This window comes from Salvelinus sp. IW2-2015, linkage group LG30 (assembly GCF_002910315.2).
Source record: "Salvelinus sp. IW2-2015 linkage group LG30, ASM291031v2, whole genome shotgun sequence".
NCBI classification, from domain to species: domain Eukaryota; kingdom Metazoa; phylum Chordata; class Actinopteri; order Salmoniformes; family Salmonidae; genus Salvelinus; species Salvelinus sp. IW2-2015.
In genome coordinates this window covers 1,955,595-1,974,850 of record NC_036869.1, presented here as the reverse complement: position 1 = coordinate 1,974,850, position 19,256 = coordinate 1,955,595, and the positions used below count along the sequence as shown (strand labels likewise).

Sequence of the window (19,256 nt, the reverse complement as noted above, 5' to 3'; positions counted from 1 at the left end):
TTTTAAGTCTGTTAATTTCCTTTGTCACTCATATGTCTGATATTTATATCTTTCAGGGGCACTACGTAAATAAACCATGAAAAGTATCAAGTGTGAATGCCTAAACTGCATTTCCCATGGTTCTCTTTTAACGTGAAGCTTCCTTCCAAGAGGACTGAGTCGCTGAACTCTATGGTTAATGCTATGACAGGACAGTTGGAACAGCTATCCGGTGCCGAGTCGATATTCAATCTAGCCATGGCGGCCACGGGTGGAGGGAAAATTAGAAGCAGAAGATGTCATAGCGCTTCGAAACCATACGCCAAAAGCAAACAGGTAAATAAAATGACCGTGTTCGTATGAATGTTCCACATTGAAGGATAGCATGTAGTTAATTGACAGATGTCTTTTCGCTCTTGTGTTATTGTTTTCTTGGAGACATTTTGTGTGGCCTAGTCTTAGCGCTCATGGCCTCCACGCTGTGTCAAGGAAACGAGCAAGCTAGCGAAGTGAGACAAACATTTTGCCGGTTCGGGGAACTAACGTTAATGTTACTAGCCAGGTAACCGGTGTGTATCTTTTAAAACTGTAAAGACTAACGACAGCCATAGTTATTTAACACGCTGTCTTGTATAAATATTGAAATGTACTAGTTTATATGTAGTAACGTTACTGGCTTCTTGTCAAGTTTGCGTTGGCTACATGCGTAGCTATTCAACCTAGCAAGCAGTCGACAAGTAGCTAACGTTAGCTAGCTAATTTCGGATGCTTGCTAAATATATCTACCTAGCTAGTTTTGCGTTGTCTCTTTGCCTACATTGATATGCAACGTAAACTATGGAATATCATATCAGTTGTGATAAGTGATAGTTTCTCCCAATTCAATAATGTATATATTTTATATTTTTAAGACATTTGGCATTGGTCTTTGTCATTTCATAGCCGGTTAGGTCATAATGTGTAGCTAGTGCGCAATGCTAGTTAACATTGCTAACTAGCTAATTTCAGAACCGTTTCAAGTGACCACATGGTTGACTGGTTCAATATTAGCTAAGCGAGAAACGTTAGAGGCTAGATCGTTTTTTAACATAAACATTACTTGGTTACAATCTACTAAGGCAACATAAATATATTATCAACATTAGGCCGTGATAGTAGTCAGTTTCCAGATTTCTTAAAAACAAGGCAATATTATGACTTGGGTTTGTTCATCTCTAAAGGGGCATAAATGTGAGGCGGTGTGGAAACGTAGCCTAGCCTGGGGCATTGAGCTGCTTTGAGGACAGTGGACTAGAGGTCTTCTTTTGGACCCGATGACAATCGTAACCGAACCGGATAATACAATGTTTTAAAAGGGCGACCCGGACCCGAGAACAATCAGACCCAAACACAATACGGTTCAAACCTCATGTCTCTATCTGTTAAAGTTATTGTAGTTTTTAACATTGTAGGGTGGCTAAATGAATGGAAGCCAGAGTAAGTGGTCAAATCTGGAAAATAGCATTGTCAGCTAGGCTGGATGCTGTGCGAGAATTAGTTGAACTAGTCTTCTTCTTGGAGGTAAGATCGATTTTGAGACATGACATGTAGTATTTTAATATTTTACCAAATTCTTTTCATATTAATGCAAAATTATTATTTTTTGTCTAGTTTTTGTGAGAAATCTCTCTGAAATGTCAACGGAGCACTGAGTGTAGCACAAGCTTTAGATTTTCAAAGCCTTTTACAGTTGTGGGAAAAGTATGCAATTGTCATACTTGAGTAAAAGTAAAGATACCTTAATAGAAAATGACTCCGGTACAAAGTCACCCAGTAAAATACTAGAGTTAAAGTATTTGGTTTTAAATGTGCTTAAGTTTCAAAAGTAAGTGTAAATTATTTCAAATTCCTTATATTAAGCTAACCACAGCACCATTCCTTGTTTTTGTTCTTTTACTGGTAGCAAGGAGCACACTCCAACATTCAGACACAATTTACAAACAAAGCATTTGTTGAGTTATTCTGCCAGATCAAAGGCAGTAGAGATGACCAGGGATGTTCTCTTGATAAGTGTGTGAATTGGACCATTTTCCTGTTCTGCTAACTATTCAAAATGTAACGAGTGTAAGGGAACATGCGGGTAGTAAAAATTATATTTTCATTAGGAATGTAGTGAAGTAAAAGTCGTCAAATATAAATGGTGAAGTACAGATACCCCCAAAAACGACTTAAGTTGTACTTTACAGTATTTTTACTTAAGTACTTTACACCACAGCTTTAACATATAATTCAGATTGTCTCATGTTAAAGGTAGACTCACCTAAACAATGTTGCCATGAGCAGCACCACAGATAGTGAGATGCAAGACTTCACTCTGTCACACACACTATGTGCACGGGTTCGCTTCACGCAGTTCACAGCGTGCTAGCCAGGGCACCAAAACAGAATTTGAGCCTCGTGCTTCAAAGCTCTTAGTTGTTGCAGAAATTGACCCATTTTGCTGTTTACTGTCTGCATCTACGTCATACTGCTGAGTCTGCCTTTTTAATATTTTTTTTGTAAAACAACTTTGCAGACAATCACCATATGTAAAATCCTAAAAAGTTGCTGTGTGAAAGTGGCACCACTCTGTCGAGTGCTTTTTATCAGATTTTATTATTTTACGAAGTCTGACTTTTTGGATATAATGTTGATGTTAGAAAGACATCACTGAACGATTCAGAACTTGAAGAATGATATTTGTCTTGGTCAAATTTATTTTAGGACACAAGGAAGTGAAATGGCATCACCAAAGCACGTTTTCACCCACTCTAGGTAAAGTGGGAGGACAAAATGGATGCGAGGGACATGAAAAATAAACTTGAAACAGGCGAATGTTTACTGGTTTCTCAGGAGGGGAAGTCAGATCTGTGGAAGACATTTGACATAGTTGTGGAAACTACTGGCGATCAAGAAAAGAGGGTATATGAGCAAGCGCTGTGTGAGTATTATGTGTGCCAAACAGGTGCTGTTAGATTACGATATATTTTCGGACCATTTGGAACAGTGTAAAACACAAAATAAATGATGTATACTAGAGTCTGTTCTAATGAAGGTAAATAATATATATTACCGTATAAAGCCTTAATTACAGCAAATACTAAAAAAGGTTGTATGCATTCGTGAATTGTGATTTATATCTTGTTTTGGATAATTATTCAAAGCTCCCTTTGTTAATTAATTTTAAAACGGAAATGCTCGATTGCATTTCAAAGCATGAATGACTCATATGCTGTGTGATGACATGGGGCTCCCGAGTGGCGCAGCGGTCTAAGGCACTGCATCTGTGCTAGAGGCGTCACTACAGAACGTGGTTCTATTCCAGGATTGATTGATACAGTAGCATATTTATTTAAATATAGGCCTAAGTATTAAGACTAAACAGCACACGCTCTTACATGCTGACCAGGCCGTTTGCGTTGCGTGCGTTGCAAAGTTAATGTACACATGTTATTCAATCATTGCACCCACACGGCTCGCGCGCGTCAACGTAGCCAGGCACTAAATTAGAACTCGGTTCTATTTGTGACACTCGACGCGCTGCAAGTCCTGCCTCTTCCATCTCCTCATTGGTTTTGAGGAGCATATACCCATGTGAGTGATTGAAAGATGAACTGAGGTTCACACTCCAGTTCAGTCGGTTTATGGTAAGACACCTTAAAATGGTTGCCAACCACCATATAAAGTCCAAAGAAGAAGAAGCCTGAAGGAAGGAGGAGAGATTACTAGAAACATACTCTGTTGACCATTTTATCTATGGATTAATTAGAGGACCTTGTGCATTTCAGGTAAAATAACAACCCAGTGTTTATATCCCAGGACAAATTAGCTAGTAATACATTTATTGTTTTAGAAACATTACAGAGCATGCTCATCTGTTTTGTTGGTGTAATTTTAGCGGGGGGGAAAAACATTTTGGCTGGTAGATTATTATTATATTTTATTTTTTTATCTACCTGCCACAGTGGCTGGTGGACCAAATGTAATTTTAGGCCCTGTCGACAATCAACCAGTCGACTAAGGGGTGTCAGACCTAATTTTAACATCACTATTTTTGACCACATTTGATTAATAAAATATTTAATCAGTCTTCCTTAAATGAAGGGGATCATAATGCAATCTTTGCAAGAGGGAGGGAATCTGATTACATTGTTCCTCAACTTGTGGCTTAGTCTTTTCATTCGGGGGGTGGGGAATTGATCCGCTGGCCTACAAAAGTTAATTGCCCATCCCTGTTATGTCATATCAGTATCCAGATTTCCAGGAACATAAAACACCTTGACATGAAATGCCACAGTATGTTTTCATAAGTCAAAACATGTCTGTAAATCTTTACATTTTTTCAGTTGACAGGAACAATGCACCATTTAGGAGTTTATTATAAAGTAATTTTATCAATAGCCTGTGGGCAAAGACTGGGACTTTTTTAGATTGGCTATTGGAAAGTGAAGGCCAGAAGCCCCGCCAGCAGTAATAACAAAGAGGACGTGTAGGCCAAACTAGCGGAATATTTGACAGGGGTTCACTTCAGACCAGTGAACTCAAACTTCCAGTTAGGGATATGTTTGTGTAGGCCTACATGTCAGCTGCACATTCCACTTATTTGGTTGGACCCCACACGCATAAATTGTGCTTTTCTTCCGTCAGCTGGGAAGTGTTGGTGGGGGAAGCGGTAGGCCTACTCACTTTTAAATGGACATGTAAAAGTTATGAACTGTGTCATCACAGCAGCTGGTTTCAGGTTATTGGCCATGGAGGGAGGGAAAATCACGAGAGTGAAATCACTTTCAGTCTTTAATCCCGCCTTGTTGAATTTAACACGAAGCGTTGGACCTCCCTTTTTAAAAATGCATCCGGAATAGATTTTTTCCACATGCCATTGACACTTTGCTATATACTGAACAAAAATATAAAAGCAACAATTTCTATGATTTTACTGAGTTAGAGTTCATATAAGGAAATAATTTAATTGAAATAAAGTAATTAGGCCCTAATCTATTTCACATGACTGGGCAGGAGTGCAGCCATGGGTGGGCCTGTGAGGGTATAGGCCTACCCACAAAAGGGCTTTATTACAGACAGAAATACTCAGTTTCATCAGCTGTCCAGGTGGCTGGTCTCAGACAATTCCACAGGTGGAGGTCCTGGGCTAGAGTGGTTAAACGTGGTCTGCGGTTATGAGGCTGGTTGGACGTACTGCAAAATTCTCTAAAATTACATTGGAGGTGGCTTATGGTAGAGAAATTAATATTCAACTCTCTGACAACAGCTTTGCTGGACATTCCGGCAGTCAGCATGCAAATTGCACGCTCCTTCAAAACTTGAGACATCTGTGGCATTGTTTTGTTTGACAAAACTACATATTTTAGAGTGGCAAAGTAGAAATGTTCACTAACAGGGATGTAAACAAGTTTGTGCACCACATTGTACAGAAATAAGCTTTTTGTGTGTTTGGAATAATTCTGGGATCTTTTTTTTACCTCATGAAACATGGGACCAACACTACATGTTGTGTTTATATTTTTGTTCAGTATAGTTAGGCCTACCAGGCTAGTAGTCTTTAACTTAACCGGGTGCATCAGTTGAATTAACATTAAAAAATACCCATCAAATGTTTAAGCTAGAGACATGATTTTTTGCATTGGCTGCGTCTCAAATTGCCTATGTTGGCCTTCCATCTGCGCTGGAATGTATAGCAGAGCTAAAGCGCTGTTTGTCAGACCAGGAGACATCACGAAAATCGGTCATCTCACGAAAACATCCGTAGCGTCCCGGAGGTTTTGGCCAACTTACTAATATGGAAAGGAGTCACTCTCACCCCCCCCCCCCCCCAGAGCTTAGACCTTTTAGAAATTAAACCTGTGTGGTCTGTAGACAGGATGTGTCATAGAACTAACCTCCCCCAGGTGAGGTGCCTATTGTGGTGTGACAGTCAGCTCTTCCAGTCATATAGGAAATAATGAACATTGCATTTACATCTCAAATTTACATCTCAAATTATGTGTGGAACCCCGAGCCAGTGTTGACAGGGTTTGGGATCTGTATATTTAGCTACGTTGACCACTTGACCTGTCTGCTTTTGTAGTGGTCCTATATTATGATTTATGGTTGTGGTGGCACATGTTAAGTGACAGATGCAAGTTCAACTGGTGTTCCGTATTACCTTGCACACATTTGAAATGGCAAAAATAATGATGTTCCTTTTTTTATGAAATGCTACAATCTGAGTCAGACACATTGTCCAGTTTGTATAGCCTAACAGTTCATTGGTTCACTTGAACTTCTGTCAATTGTACGCCTCCATCCCATCTTACTGTTTCAACCACACACACAAGTGCTTTCTGGGAGAACAATGAGAGCAGATTTCTGGCACAGTCCTGTGATCTCATGGCCCCATTCATAGGAGTAATGCAGCGTCTTTAAATCCCTAGAATCACAAGAAAGGCCTGCGAGCATTAACTGACCCAGAGAGCGGTCTGAGAGGCTGGGGCTGGTACATAGGTCTGAGAGGCTGGGGCTGGTACATAGGTCTGAGAGGCTGGGGCTGGTACATAGGTCTGAGAGGCTGGGGCTGGTACATAGGTTAATTAGAATTATCTAGAGCAGCAGTTCATAACTTTTTCCATTCCGGGACCATCACAGTCAAAAGCTCTTGAGAACTACCATTCGCAGTGGCACATTTTTTCTTTTACAGCTATATCTTGCCGGTCAATTTTAGCAGTCAATGTAACTAATTAAAGGCTTATCACAAGGCAAATTGTTTATTATTATAATAAGTCATGTAAAATTGATTGATTGTTTACACTGGTCTTTGCTTGGTAAAAACTGTGTGTACAGCTGCGCTGCGCTCGACTGGTGGTTTTTACAGATGAGCAGAAGTGGAGTGGAGCATATMGTCGTTATCAGGAGTCAAAAGCTACCAGGAGACTGGGCGGTGTGCGAGCTACCTCCTTTTTACAGTTGCTCTTTACTGCTGCGGCAAAATTTAACTTGGGCTTGAGGCTCCTGCAGACCCATTCTAAAAGGACATTTAGTGTAGTTAATGAAGCTGTAGAGCACTTCGGGGCCGTTTTTGTGATATTGATTTAAAAACAGGAAGCATCTCCCTCTGGGTTGTAGATAAGCCTATATCTCCTGTATAAGGGTGTGTGTGTTACAGCATTAGACCTGTGCTGCTCAGTGCTGCGTCAGACAGACTCCTCTGACCCACTTTTCACTGAGAGCTTGAGTAAGTAGGGCTTTGCGCTTCGCTTGAGAGGAATTACTTTCCTGTGCGCCCACTGCTCGCTCGCTCGCTCTCTCTGTTACCTAGTGACACTTTCATCATTGGTGTGGTTTGTCTTTTTTGTAGTTTGTTGCCCTGAATTAATTTGTACTTTGCTATAATGTGTAACACTAGACGTTCACAAAACAATGTTCATCACGGTTTTATTTTCTTTTGGAAAGTTTCACTATTGTGTTAAATGTCTCCCTTTATTCTCTCCATCCCGCTCTCCACTTTCTRTCCACCAGCAGCAGCCTGGCTTGATTAGTCGAGTGACAGACACAGTCAAGAGTATCGTTCCTTCATGGCTGCAGAAATACTTCAGGAATGGGGAGGCTGCAGAAGGGGGAGGGGCTGTAGTGGGGGCGGAGCAGAACAGCCAGGCCCCTCCCCCAAATGGCAGCGAGGAGGTAGCACCCCTTCCTGATGGACGGGACTCTCCGGAGCCTGGTACCAGCAATACAGGTTAGCAGATATGGTGTCAGCCAATCAGCATTCAGCGCTCCAACCACCCAGTTTATAATATTTGTTAATGTTTCATATTTTGTGTTTGGATTGTAAAGCCTAATTTCAYTAGTTGGACTTGCCTTGGGACTTCAGTGCAATTTTGAACCTCAAAATATGTATCAACCCATCTTAACCCTAGTAATTTCTCCTCAACACCCCCAGAACCTTCGACAAGCAGGGCATCCCTGAACTTCCAGGATGTTCTGTCGAGGCCCCCCCTCAACCGCTCTCATCTCCACTTCCCCTCCCTGGACACCTCCCCAGCCCGCAGGGGCCCCAGCTCTCTCTTCTCCCAGCCCTCCACCTCCTCTGCCCCTTTTTCCGGGGGCCCTTTCGCTGGGGCCTTGCCCAGCTTCTCCCTTGTCAAAGAGATCAAGGACAACAGCTCACAGCACGAGGACGACAACATCTCTACCACCAGCGGCTTCTCTTCACGTGCATCAGACAAAGGTAGTGTGTGTTGGGGATTGTGTGTGTCAAAAGTACGGAATCACGTTTTGGCCACTAGCAATCCTGTTGAGGTCTTGAGTCAGCAGAAGAGATTTTTATGGTAGGATGTGGCTTTGAGAAATTGTATCCCAAATCTTGAATATAGGATTTTAGCATCTGTAGTCGGTACTGCTAAAATTCAGTCCTTTGTTGCATAGATGTATGACACATTTTGTATGATTACTCAAATTTGAATCTTCTCTGTCCCCAGATGTACCTAATTCGAAGACCGCATCGCTACCCCAGCTCTGGTCCCCGGAGACGGACCGGACCCACTCTGGGCCCCAGCAGTCCCAGTCCAGTCTCAAGAAGCCTGCGTTCAACCTGTCTGTCTTTGGGACGTCCTCCACTGTGAGTGTCAGTCAGTCAAGTCAGTCCTCCACTGTGAGTGCCAGTCGAGAGTCCACAAACTCTACTCGCTTAGCTACTGATGTTCAGTTGATTTACTTTGACTAGTTGATCATTTACACAAATGTAAGTACATTTTTAACAGAAAAACCAACATGCATACAGTGCCTATAGAAAGTCTACACCTTTATCTTTTTTCCCACATTTTATGTTAAGTGGGATTGAAATGAAAAAGAAAAAGTCATTTGATCGACACAAAACACTCCATAATGTCAAAGTGAAAAGAAAGTGATACAAATAATATATTTTTTAGAACTAAGATATAGTCACTGTATAAGTATTCACCCCCTTTGTTTAGGCAAGCCTAAATTAGTTCAGAAGTCAAATTTGGCTTAGCAGATCACATAGTAAGTTATATGGACTGTGTAAAATAATGGAGTTGAAATTATTTTTGACTACCCCTTCTGTCCCTCATGCATACAACATCTGTAAGGTCCTTCAAGCACAGATTAAACTACAAAGACCAGGGAGCTGTTTGAAGCCTCATAAAGGGCAGTTATTGGTAGATCGGTAACAATAACAAATCAGATGTTGAATATCTCTTTAAGCATGATAAAGTTAACAGTTATGCTGTGGATGATGTATTAAACCACCCAGACACATTAAAGATGAAGTTGTTCTTCTGAACTGAGCTGCAGGACCGGAATCAAACTGCTTATGTATGTCACCATGAGGTCATTTGGTGATTTTAAAATGGCTACGAAGTTCAATGGCTGTGATGGGATAGCTAAGGACGGATCAACATTGTAGTGACTCCACAATAATGACTGAAATGACAGATTGAAAAGAAGAATACAAATATCCAGAATAAATAATATTCCAAAACATGCATATGTATGTAGCAAGGCACTAAAGTAATACGTCAAAGGAATCCACTTTTTACCAAAGCCTTATGTTTTTGGGCAAACACAACACATCACTGAGTAACTGCCTTCTTATTTTCAAGCGTGGTGGTGGTTGCATCATGGTATGGGTGTTCTTGACATCGACAAAGACTTGGCAGTCTTTGCCGATGGAGAAAAAAAATATTAAAAAACATGATAAAGAACGTGATGGAGCTAAGTGTTGTGTATTGAGCGAAGTGGTGGTGGGCATGTTATGGCGTTCATGTTTGCCTGCGCAAATAGCCTAAACTGAAGTTTCTGCCTCTTTATTGGATTGTACTTTCACCATGTCACGGAAACAGGCAAAACCTGCTTCAGTCTGATTTACACCAGACACTGGGAGAGTAATCATCTTTCAGCAGGACAGTAATCAACAACACAAAGCCAAATATACACTGGAGTTGCTTATCAAGAAGACAGTGAATGTTCCTGAGTAGCCAAGTTAGTTTCATCTTAAATATGCTTAAAAACCTATGGCAGGACTTGAACATTGCTGTCTAGCCATGATCCCCAACACCTTGACCGAGATAATAAAATATATATATATATATATATAGACTCTCAGCAGTAATTGCTGCCAAAGGTGATTCTAACATGTATAGACTCTTACCTAATCAAGGTATATTTAAGCAATGAGGCCCGAGGAGGTGTGGTATAGGGCCAATATACCACTGCTAAGGGTTGTCCTTAAGCGCAACGCAGAGTGCCTGGACACAGCCCTTAGCCGTGGTATATTAGCCATATACCACAAACCCCAGATGTGCCTTATTGCTATCATGAACTGGTTACCAATTTAATTAGAGCAGAAAAAATACATGTTTTGTCGGTCTGATAAACCACAGCTGTCAGCCAATCAGCATTCAGTGCTCAAACCACCCCGTTTATAATAGTGTTTTGTATTTAATTAATCTTTAAAAAATATATTTTTTCGTCTACTGGCATTATAAGAATGTGTTCTTAACTGACTTGCCTAGTTAAATAAAGGTTAAATAAAATAAAAACATTACAAAATTACATGTTTTGTAAAGGATCTTCATAAAATACTGACTATTAAATCCATTTGATTCCCACTTTGTAACAAAATAAAATGTGACGAAATCCAAGGGGGCTGTTGACTTTCTATAGGATCTTGGAAACTCTGGCTTTTGCAGCATTATTTATGATTGTGTTTTTTAACATTTGGCATTTGTGTTCTTCTCCTCATCTAGTCTACGATGAACAGTTCAGTGCTGAATTCCAGTCATTTGGGGGATTCCCCCTTCTACCCAGGGAAGACTACCTACGGGGGAGCGGCTGCTGTTAGAACAGCCCGTTCACGCACAGCCATACCTTACCAGGTAGTTCTCTAGTGAAACATTGTTGAGTTGTATTGATTTTCTCCTAGGTAAGAAACAATATTCTGTGCGAAATGGGTTTGAAAAGTGCTGCTATATTTAATTTGATTGATATATTTTCCCCTCTAGGCTCCATTGCGGAGACAGATCAAGGCCAAGCCTGCTGGGGCTCAGCCCTGTGGGGTGACCAGCGCTACCGCCCGACGCATCCTACAGTCCCTGGAGCGCATGTCCAGCCCCCTCGCTGTGAGTACACATGTTTTAATTGAATGTGAAATCCTCAGATTAGCAGGAACAGGGGCTTACTCAGCCTGGCACAATGGTTACAGAACCGTTCTATTTTATTGTGTAGACCTTTCAACCTCAGTCAGCTTTATACCTTACATTTTCTATTCTATTTCTGGGAAAGCGATTTGAGAAGTGGTGAATCTTCACAAGGAAGTGAAGTTAACATCTCAACTTGGTTACCAAGTAATGGTAAATATTGGTTGTTTATGTTAACAAGTGCATCACAGTTGTGTGTTTGTCTTAACAGGATGCCAAGAGAATCCCCTCTACAGTGTCCTCTCCCTTGTCAACAGTAAGTGTTGAGTATTTCTCTTTAAACTTTTTAGGTCCTCAATTGTTGTCATTGTCACGATCTCACAGTTATTTCTCCTATGTCCTTCAGTCACTGGATGGCAGCACTCTACACCTTTCACATTTTCAGGCCAAAAAGAAACTGGTAAGTGTTTCTTTGAAACACCCTTTACAAAATCTCTTGACACTGACAATTGACATTATGGCTGGTCTCCTCTCCTCTACGTGTGTTGTTAACCAGTTTTCTCCCAACTGTTAGTCCACAATATTATGAACCCCAACAACTAACATGCACAGCAGCAGCTGAAAGGTCTTGAGCCGAACACTGCAGTTAGTTGGTGTGAACAGTGGTGTCATTGTTAGTTCCTCCTGCCACTTTTATTCCTGTCTGCTGTAGTTAATGGGTGTCAGGCTGGGGCAGCTGTTCACCACTGCTCTGCTGTGTTTATGCCCTGAGTCTGTGAGCAGGCGTGTGTTTTAAGTGAGTGAGTGAAGAGTGTGTTTGTAAGCATTTGTGAGCATGTGTGTCTCTCTGTGTTGCTATCTAGTAGGGTTACCTATGCCAAAGCTGGATGGCTGTCCGTAACTGTTAAATGGTCTAGCTGTGACAGCTGGTCACTAAGCCCTAACAATGGGCCGTTGAGAAGTAAGGGGGTCTGACAAGACTGTCCAGATCCATAGATGGGTTTTTGGGGCAGAAAGCTCGAGGGCTGGTTCCTCTCAATGTTGTGGCCATATTGACTAAGTGCTACCTTTTTTGAGATTTCTCAAGCACCATGCAAACATTTTGTTACCATGAAAGTTTGGCAGTGGTACGTGCCAGTTTATTAGAACTTTTCTTTGGTTTTATTTTGCCAGATTAATCCAGCTGTGGKTAATGGCCATATATGGATTGGAGAGCTGAGACAAACATTTTAACGTTGTACATTTGTGTGTGCTCGCGGGCCTGGGACACATTATTTTGAGTATTTATTTGACGTTTCTGTGTGTTCCCCCTCCAGTTGGACTCTCCCCTCCCCCCAGTCCAGAAGCTGGTGATCCCGGTGGCAGCGTCAGTGTCGGGGAACCGTTCCATGTCCTTCAGGCCCTCTCTGACCCCTGGGGGCCTGGCTCGGACCCCTAGAGACACGGTGAGGACCCCCAGCACCACCTCCACATTAGTCAGCTAATGGCTTTTACGTATCCATCCAACTACCGCAAATTAACTATAGATGATYTGTTGGGAAGTTTTCCCCGAACTCAGACTGTCAATGACTGTTTCTACATGTTGAATCGGGACCAACTATGATGTCCAGCGGCGATCAACTGAGACTACACACCGTGCTGATTAATTTAAGACCTGTCCATCGATGGTTGGATAGATGTGTAGAAGCCTTTAAAAACAAAGTCTGTTTTATTCCAGAGTTGCTTTCCAAATTACAGCCAGACTGCTGCTTGTGTTTCATGTTCCACCTCTGCTTTGCCTCCAGCCCACAAGACAATCCCCTCTGATTCCTGAAGCAGTGGCAGGTCCTTCTCAAAGCACAAGCAGCATTCTACCCACCTACCCTCTGTCCAGCACTCCTGCATCCAGCAGCACAGGGTCAGGAGGTGGGAAGATGAAGAGGGAGAGGACCAGCACAAGACCCTCTTCCAAACGTCCTGAAGACCAGGTGGGTTCTCCYTTCTCACTCTGTGACCCCTCTCCTTTCTGGGGAGAAAAGTTTGGTTTCCTGGCAAATGATAAACAAATCATTTTGGTTCTAAATCTCTTCAGAAAAGGTTAAAAGTGGGATTTAAAAATGGCATTTACTACCCCTTCTGTGTAGAAATGATCTGGTGCTGCGTGCTGTTTTAAATTTCCATTTGACTCTCTCTTCAGATCGCTGAGCTATCGGACCTGCCAGCCATCTCGCTCCCCCACAGCCCGTCCTTCAGTCTGCCCAGCTTCAGCTTCTTCCCGCTTCCCACAGTCACGTCCACTGCCGCTCTCACTACCTCACCTGTCCTGGAGGAGCCCATCCCTAACAAGGTCCGTCCAGCTCCATATATGGTGCACTACTTTTGACCCTATTCCCTATATGGTGCACTACTTTTGATCCTATTCCCTATATGGTGCACTACTTTTGATCCTATTCCCTATATGCTGCACTACTTGTGACCAGGCCCCGTAAGATGCCATTTGGGATGCAGGCTTTGACATTGTGACTTCCACTAGCTTTATTTCAATGTGTTCAGTGTTCATCCTAATGACCATGAAGGCCTAGTGAATAAATAGTGTGTCATCTGCTGAAACTGACCTGGATCAGTTGTCGTCTTTATTCCAGGTGCCACCGACTACAGCCCCCTCTACCCCTCCCTCCACACCTTTCACCTTCTCCTCCCCTATCGTCATGGCAACTGCTGCTAGCCCACCGTCCTTCTCCCCGTCTGTAAGTCCCACAGCTTTACTGCAGCTTGAGTATGCCTGCTGTGATGACAGTATTACCCCTATAGAATATTGTTGTTTTTGACACTCAACAGTGAGTTCATATTCTTACTCCTGTACCAGGTATTGAAACCAAACCTTGCACTGTCGGATGTTGGTAATTTTTTTCGTCTTTCAGTCTGGATTTACCTTCAGTGCACCTGTAGTGAAAACGGGTCTGTCACTATCCAACGGGAAGATGGCCACCCCAGTATTGGCAGCAGGTAAGCTTGGATCAACTCCAGGATAAGAACAAGATCCAAACCTTGATGTAAAGGGAAATTAATTTCAAAGCTAATAGTTGTTTCCATTGGTGTCTCTGTAGTGAAGCACGCTGCCAGTGAGAGCATGGATGAGTTTGAAGGGCCGTATAAACCAGCCAAGGTGTTGAAACAGGGCAGTGTTCTGGACCTCCTGAATGGACCTGGTGAGAATTACCTGCTTGATGATTTATCTTGATGACTCAAGTCCGTTGCCATAAACTGGTACTCCATCAGCTGTCATGACGGTTATGGCATCTGTTTTGTTGCCATTTTAATGGGAGGGTTCAAATAGTGCCATTAGTTTTCTATTTTGTTTTAGTGGTTTTTAACCCCTTGTCTTCTTCCCCATAGGATTTGCTGTTCCTGTTACTCAGACCTCCCCTGTCCCCAAAGCCCACCAGGAGACCCCAGCACTGTCCACCACCACCCCCTCCCTTGGGGACTTGTTCAAAGCGCCAACAGGTTCCTGGGACTGTGTGGTGCAGAACAAACCCACTGACACCAAGTGTGTGACCCCACGACTAAACTCTGGCTCTTCTTTAGCAAAAACCGACAGTATACCCTTGTTGTCCGGGCTGGAGGGTTCCACCACCACCACTACTCCCGCTGCAACTTTTGGGTCCCTGTTCGCAAAGCCTGCAGGAAGCTGGGACTGTGACACTTGTCTTGTTCAGAACAAGCCTGATGCTGTCAAATGTGTGGCCTGTGAGACAGCCAAGCCTGGGACTGGAGTTAAGGCCAAACTGACTATGCCTGCCTTCTTGGAGGCTAAGACTCTGCCCGCTGCTGCCCCACTCCTGGGCTTCGGAGACAAATTTAAGAAGCCAGAGGGAGCATGGGAGTGTGGCGTGTGCATGGTGCAGAACAAGGCGCAGGACACCAAGTGTGTTTCCTGTGGGATCGCTAAGCCAGGTAGTGAGACGAGAGAACAACCTGGTGCTTATTATTTATTTTTTTAAGTTGCCCCATACTGCTATCTTGGCCAAATGTTCAGTTTACATCAGAAGATCTTCAAGGAAGTGTTTAAATGATGTGAATCTGATGCAAATGTACGTGTTTATATTTTTGCTGATCGCTCATATCTTCATCTACCTAACAGGAGCAACGGCAGCGCCTCCATCTCTAACTCCCGCCCCTGTCAGCGTCACTCCTCTACTAGGCTTTGGGGCCCAGTTCAAGAAGCCAGAGGGAGCGTGGGAGTGTGATGTGTGCTGTATTGAGAACAAGGGAGCAGACAAGGAGTGTGTGGCCTGCCAGACCCCCAAGCCTGGAGCTAAAGTAGAGCCCAAAGGTATGTACAGCTATCAACTGCCATCTTTGTGTGTTCTAGAGACTTTGTCATTTTAGCGAGATCTTTGATTTTATTGAGGATAGATGTGAAGCCTGAACGTGCTAAGGAAATTCATAAGTATTTTTTTAGTACAGAATTCTGAACTAGTTAGTTAATGTGATCACTGGTCTCTTTCAGCATTTGGTTCCTCATCGTTTGGTATCCAGTCCTCTTCTGACTCGGGGGGATTCAAGTTTGGCATGGGGGCGTCATCGGACTCTGGTTCTGGGGGCTTCAAATTCGGCGGCACCCTCTTGGACTCCTCTTCAGGGGGCTTCAAATTTGGTGCATCTGCCTCATCGGACTCTACCTCGACAGACACCAGCAGCTCTGCAGGCTTCAAATTTGGCGGCTCCTCTGAGGGGTGCAAATTTGCAGCTTCAGCTGCTTCCACCCCTGCAGTGGACGAGGGGAAGAAGGCTGAAGCCCCCAATATGGGTGCCGGGTTCAAATTTGGCGTCGGCGGTGGGCTCTCGTTCGGCACTGCAGCAGCTGCTAGCACGGAGAGTGAACCCCCTTACGGTGGGTTCTCCTTTCATCTGGTGGCAACCTCTGATTCCTCCTCCTCTACTTTCAGCCTCCCTGTTTCTACAGAGAATGATAGTGGAGCTTCTACAGAAACCACGACTACCACCACCACAGCAGCAGCTCCTATGTTTGGGAAGCTGGCTGAAGCCAAGGCTACAGCGCTGACCACACCACTAGGGGGCAGCATATTCAGGGAATCACAAGAGAAAGACAAGGCCCCTTTCACCTTTGGGAAGCATGAGAAGGAGGTTGCCTCTATGGGTTCTGGGTTCCTGTTCAGTGTTCCTAGTAAAGAGGGGGGGGCATCAGCTCCATCTACAGGCTTTTCCTTCAGTAAGCCAGACCCACCTAAAGACCAGCCCAATGCACCTGCCTTGGCCTTTGGGAAGCCGGAAGACCAGAGTGAGACCCCAGCAGCAGAAGCCCCTAAGCCCTCATTCAGCTTTGGGCAAAGCACAACAGGTGAGAGGAATACTCTGCTGCAGTAGTTAATATTGTTATTAACCTGTTTTGTATTTGTCAGTTTTATGAATGGATGTTCTATGGAATTTATTCTTTTGTAATTAATGTAAACACTGTCTACACTTAAACCATGATATAATTCTTCACTTAATTCCATTGTTTTCCTTGCAGATGCTGCAGCCCCAAAGCCAGCATTTGGGTTCATGGCAAGCACCACCACCTCTTCTTCCACCACCCCTGCCCCCAGTCTGTTTGGGACCCTCAGCAGCTCCACTCCTGCCCCAGCCGCTATCCCAGCCCCCAGTACCTTCCTGTTTGGGCAGAGTGCCTCCACTGAGGCCACCCCAGCCAAGTCCTTCTTGTTTGGGCAGAGCCAGGACAGCCTGCCTGCCCCTGCAGTCTCTCTGAACCCTGGCCCGGCTCAGCCCTTCCTGTTTGGGTCTGGACCTAATGCTGCTGCTCCCTCCTTCACTTTTGGAGCAGCGGCGCCCTCCACTGCAGGTTGGTTCCCTTTGGGACTTCTTTTAGAGGGGGGTTTCCACCCCTGACATGCCACTGCATCATTTTACTCATCTGCAATTTATAGTATAGTGCTTTTTCTACACACTTTGCACAGAGAATAACTTTTCTTTATCTAACAAGTATAGCTGTTGACGGCTTTGACCAATGATTGACCAAATATGTTTTACCACTTTAGCACTTGTTGTGGTTGGCTGAAATGTAGTCTGTGAATGATATAACACTTACCCACCTCTCTCTGGTCAGCTCCATCAGCAGCCCCTGCTCCGTTTGTATTCAGCCCTGCCTCCTCGACTGGGTTTGGGTCAGGACAAGCTCCTACCTTTGGTCAGGGCACCTCCCAAACCAGTGCCCCAGCGTTTGGTTCCCCCGCCCCGTCCCCCTTCTCTGCCACTGCCTCCCAGCCCCCTGCCTTCGGAGCCAAGCCCAACTCTGTCCCCGTGTTTGGCCACCAAGCCAACTCCACTCCTGCTTTTGGCTCATCCGCCCCCACCACACCAGGTGGGTTACTACTGTCACTTTGTTTGGCGTTGTTTTTTGTATGTGTGTGTGATTTCTAAAAATACATTTGAGCTGCTCAGTCTGATTGCAGTGTGATTACATTTTTAATAATTATATCACGCAATGTCAGACTCCCTTTTTATGCCTGATGTCATGGTTTTACCAGGTGGAGGTTTCCAGTTTGGCGGAGCCAGTGTGTTCGGCACCTCCAGTAACAGCACGGGGGTGTTTGCTTTCGGAGGGGCACCAGGAGGGTCCCCCGCCCCTTCTGCCACGCCCTCCATCGCACCCCAACCCAGTGCACCTGGAAGTGGTTTCAACTTCGCAGCGCCCCCTACCTTTAATATTGGGTGAGTCCAACAGCTCCTACTCTTGAAGGGACCATTGGATTGGTGCAAATTCAACTGCCCATATACACATACATTGCTATTCATATTCTCTCTGAATTTCTGCATGCCCTGGTTTAGTGCATGCATTCAGTTATTAGTCCCAATTGTGACGATAATGAAAAAAAAAAAAAAATGCAAGTTATTGGATGTGTGTGTGCTACATTTGAAACAAATGTTGATGATAATGTCATATCCCCTACTACAGATCAAAGAGCACCACCTTCACTGCAGCTGCCGCCGGACAGCACTCAATCCCCGGTCGCAAGATCAAAACAGCCGTCCGACGTAAGAAGTAAAACATCCATCGGACTAGACTTGACCCTTTCAAGCAAAGATGGGACTGCTTCCTCTGGACAAACACTGAAGTACTTAGGGGGTTCATCAGAGCATCCTTCACATGCTATCTGGGGATGTATGGGTTATACTCTGATGTGGGGGGGTGGAGACCTCAAAGAAACTAGAGAGAGGGACCCTTGTTCAGGACATGTCAGACTTTAAAAATTCAAACTATAAACTGAAAAATAACCCATGACAGCAAAAACAACCACACAATCAAGTGAGACTTCTGCTTAACAAAAGCAAAGATATATATTTTCAACACCTGCAAACGTCAGCTAGAATTTAGGCATGACTTTTTGTGATTACAAAGGCAAAAACTGAAATTGAAAGTTGATAGTGTAAAAATATTACTGTTGCGTTGATTAGTATGGGTGATCAGGTTATGAACTGCAAAAGTTCATGCAGAGGTTAATAAGAGCCGTAGGGCAAATCCCAAATGGCACCCTATTCCCTATGTAGTGCACTTCATTTAACCTGAGTTTGAAGCAGTGCACAACATGGGGTATGGAATAGGGTACCATTTGAGATGTAGCCATGTTGTCAATGGCGTGTATGCTGTATGTACAGGTTTCTGTGTGCTGAATGACGCGTGCTTGTTATCCGTGTACAGATTTGAGGTGTGTTTTGGTTTCTTTGTACATGCTGAGATGTGTGTGTGTCTGTGGCATGTGTGTATAAACTGAACGTACGTGGCGGCGGCCATCAGACAGTCGAAGGTGAGAAACATGAATGTGTTTTAAATGGTGGAAGTGAGGAGGGTGGGGAAGGAGAGGACCGTTACTCCTGCACTGTGGAGATTGGGGCCAGAGGCTGATGCCTGAAGTTTCCTCCTCGACTTTGTAAATCTGTAGTTCCAAATCTGTTCTTATTCTTTTGTGGGGGCTTTTACCCCTCCCTCTCTGTCGGTCTCCATCTCCTTAATTTTCTCTTGTGCCCTCTCTTTCTCTTCCCTTTATTCTGATTCATATTCTCTCCCTTTACCTCCGTCTGCCTCTCTTAATTGGCCTTTGAATATTA

General features: G+C 43.8%; 1 protein-coding gene across 7 annotated transcripts in view; it reads left to right on the top strand.

Annotated features, from left to right (window-relative positions):
- Positions 1–144: 144 nt before the first annotated feature.
- Positions 145–19,256, top strand: part of LOC111954913 (nuclear pore complex protein Nup153) — a 19,641-nt gene continuing 529 nt past the window's right edge. Inside the window, exons 1-21 of one of the 7 annotated variants that reach the window (XM_023974834.3) lie at positions 145–315; positions 7,513–7,726; positions 7,931–8,218; positions 8,469–8,641; positions 10,758–10,886; positions 11,013–11,129; positions 11,419–11,463; positions 11,554–11,607; positions 12,464–12,592; positions 12,932–13,114; positions 13,324–13,473; positions 13,769–13,873; positions 14,048–14,132; positions 14,234–14,335; positions 14,523–15,107; positions 15,271–15,462; positions 15,640–16,491; positions 16,663–16,992; positions 17,257–17,511; positions 17,678–17,861; positions 18,106–19,256. The exon at positions 18,106–19,256 is cut by the window's right edge and continues 529 nt beyond it. In XM_023974834.3, coding sequence (XP_023830602.1) covers positions 172–315; positions 7,513–7,726; positions 7,931–8,218; positions 8,469–8,641; positions 10,758–10,886; positions 11,013–11,129; positions 11,419–11,463; positions 11,554–11,607; positions 12,464–12,592; positions 12,932–13,114; positions 13,324–13,473; positions 13,769–13,873; positions 14,048–14,132; positions 14,234–14,335; positions 14,523–15,107; positions 15,271–15,462; positions 15,640–16,491; positions 16,663–16,992; positions 17,257–17,511; positions 17,678–17,861; positions 18,106–18,196 — 4,407 coding nt within the window. In that variant the 5' untranslated portion in view covers positions 145–171 and the 3' untranslated portion in view covers positions 18,197–19,256. Of the gene's footprint in view, positions 316–7,509; positions 7,727–7,930; positions 8,219–8,468; positions 8,642–10,757; positions 10,887–11,012; positions 11,130–11,418; positions 11,464–11,553; positions 11,608–12,463; positions 12,593–12,931; positions 13,115–13,323; positions 13,474–13,768; positions 13,874–14,047; positions 14,133–14,233; positions 14,336–14,522; positions 15,108–15,270; positions 15,463–15,639; positions 16,492–16,662; positions 16,993–17,256; positions 17,512–17,677; positions 17,862–18,105 lie in introns of all 7 variants that reach the window. The other 6 variants (XM_023974839.3, XM_070436215.1, XM_023974836.3 and 3 more) reach the window with 6 other exon arrangements.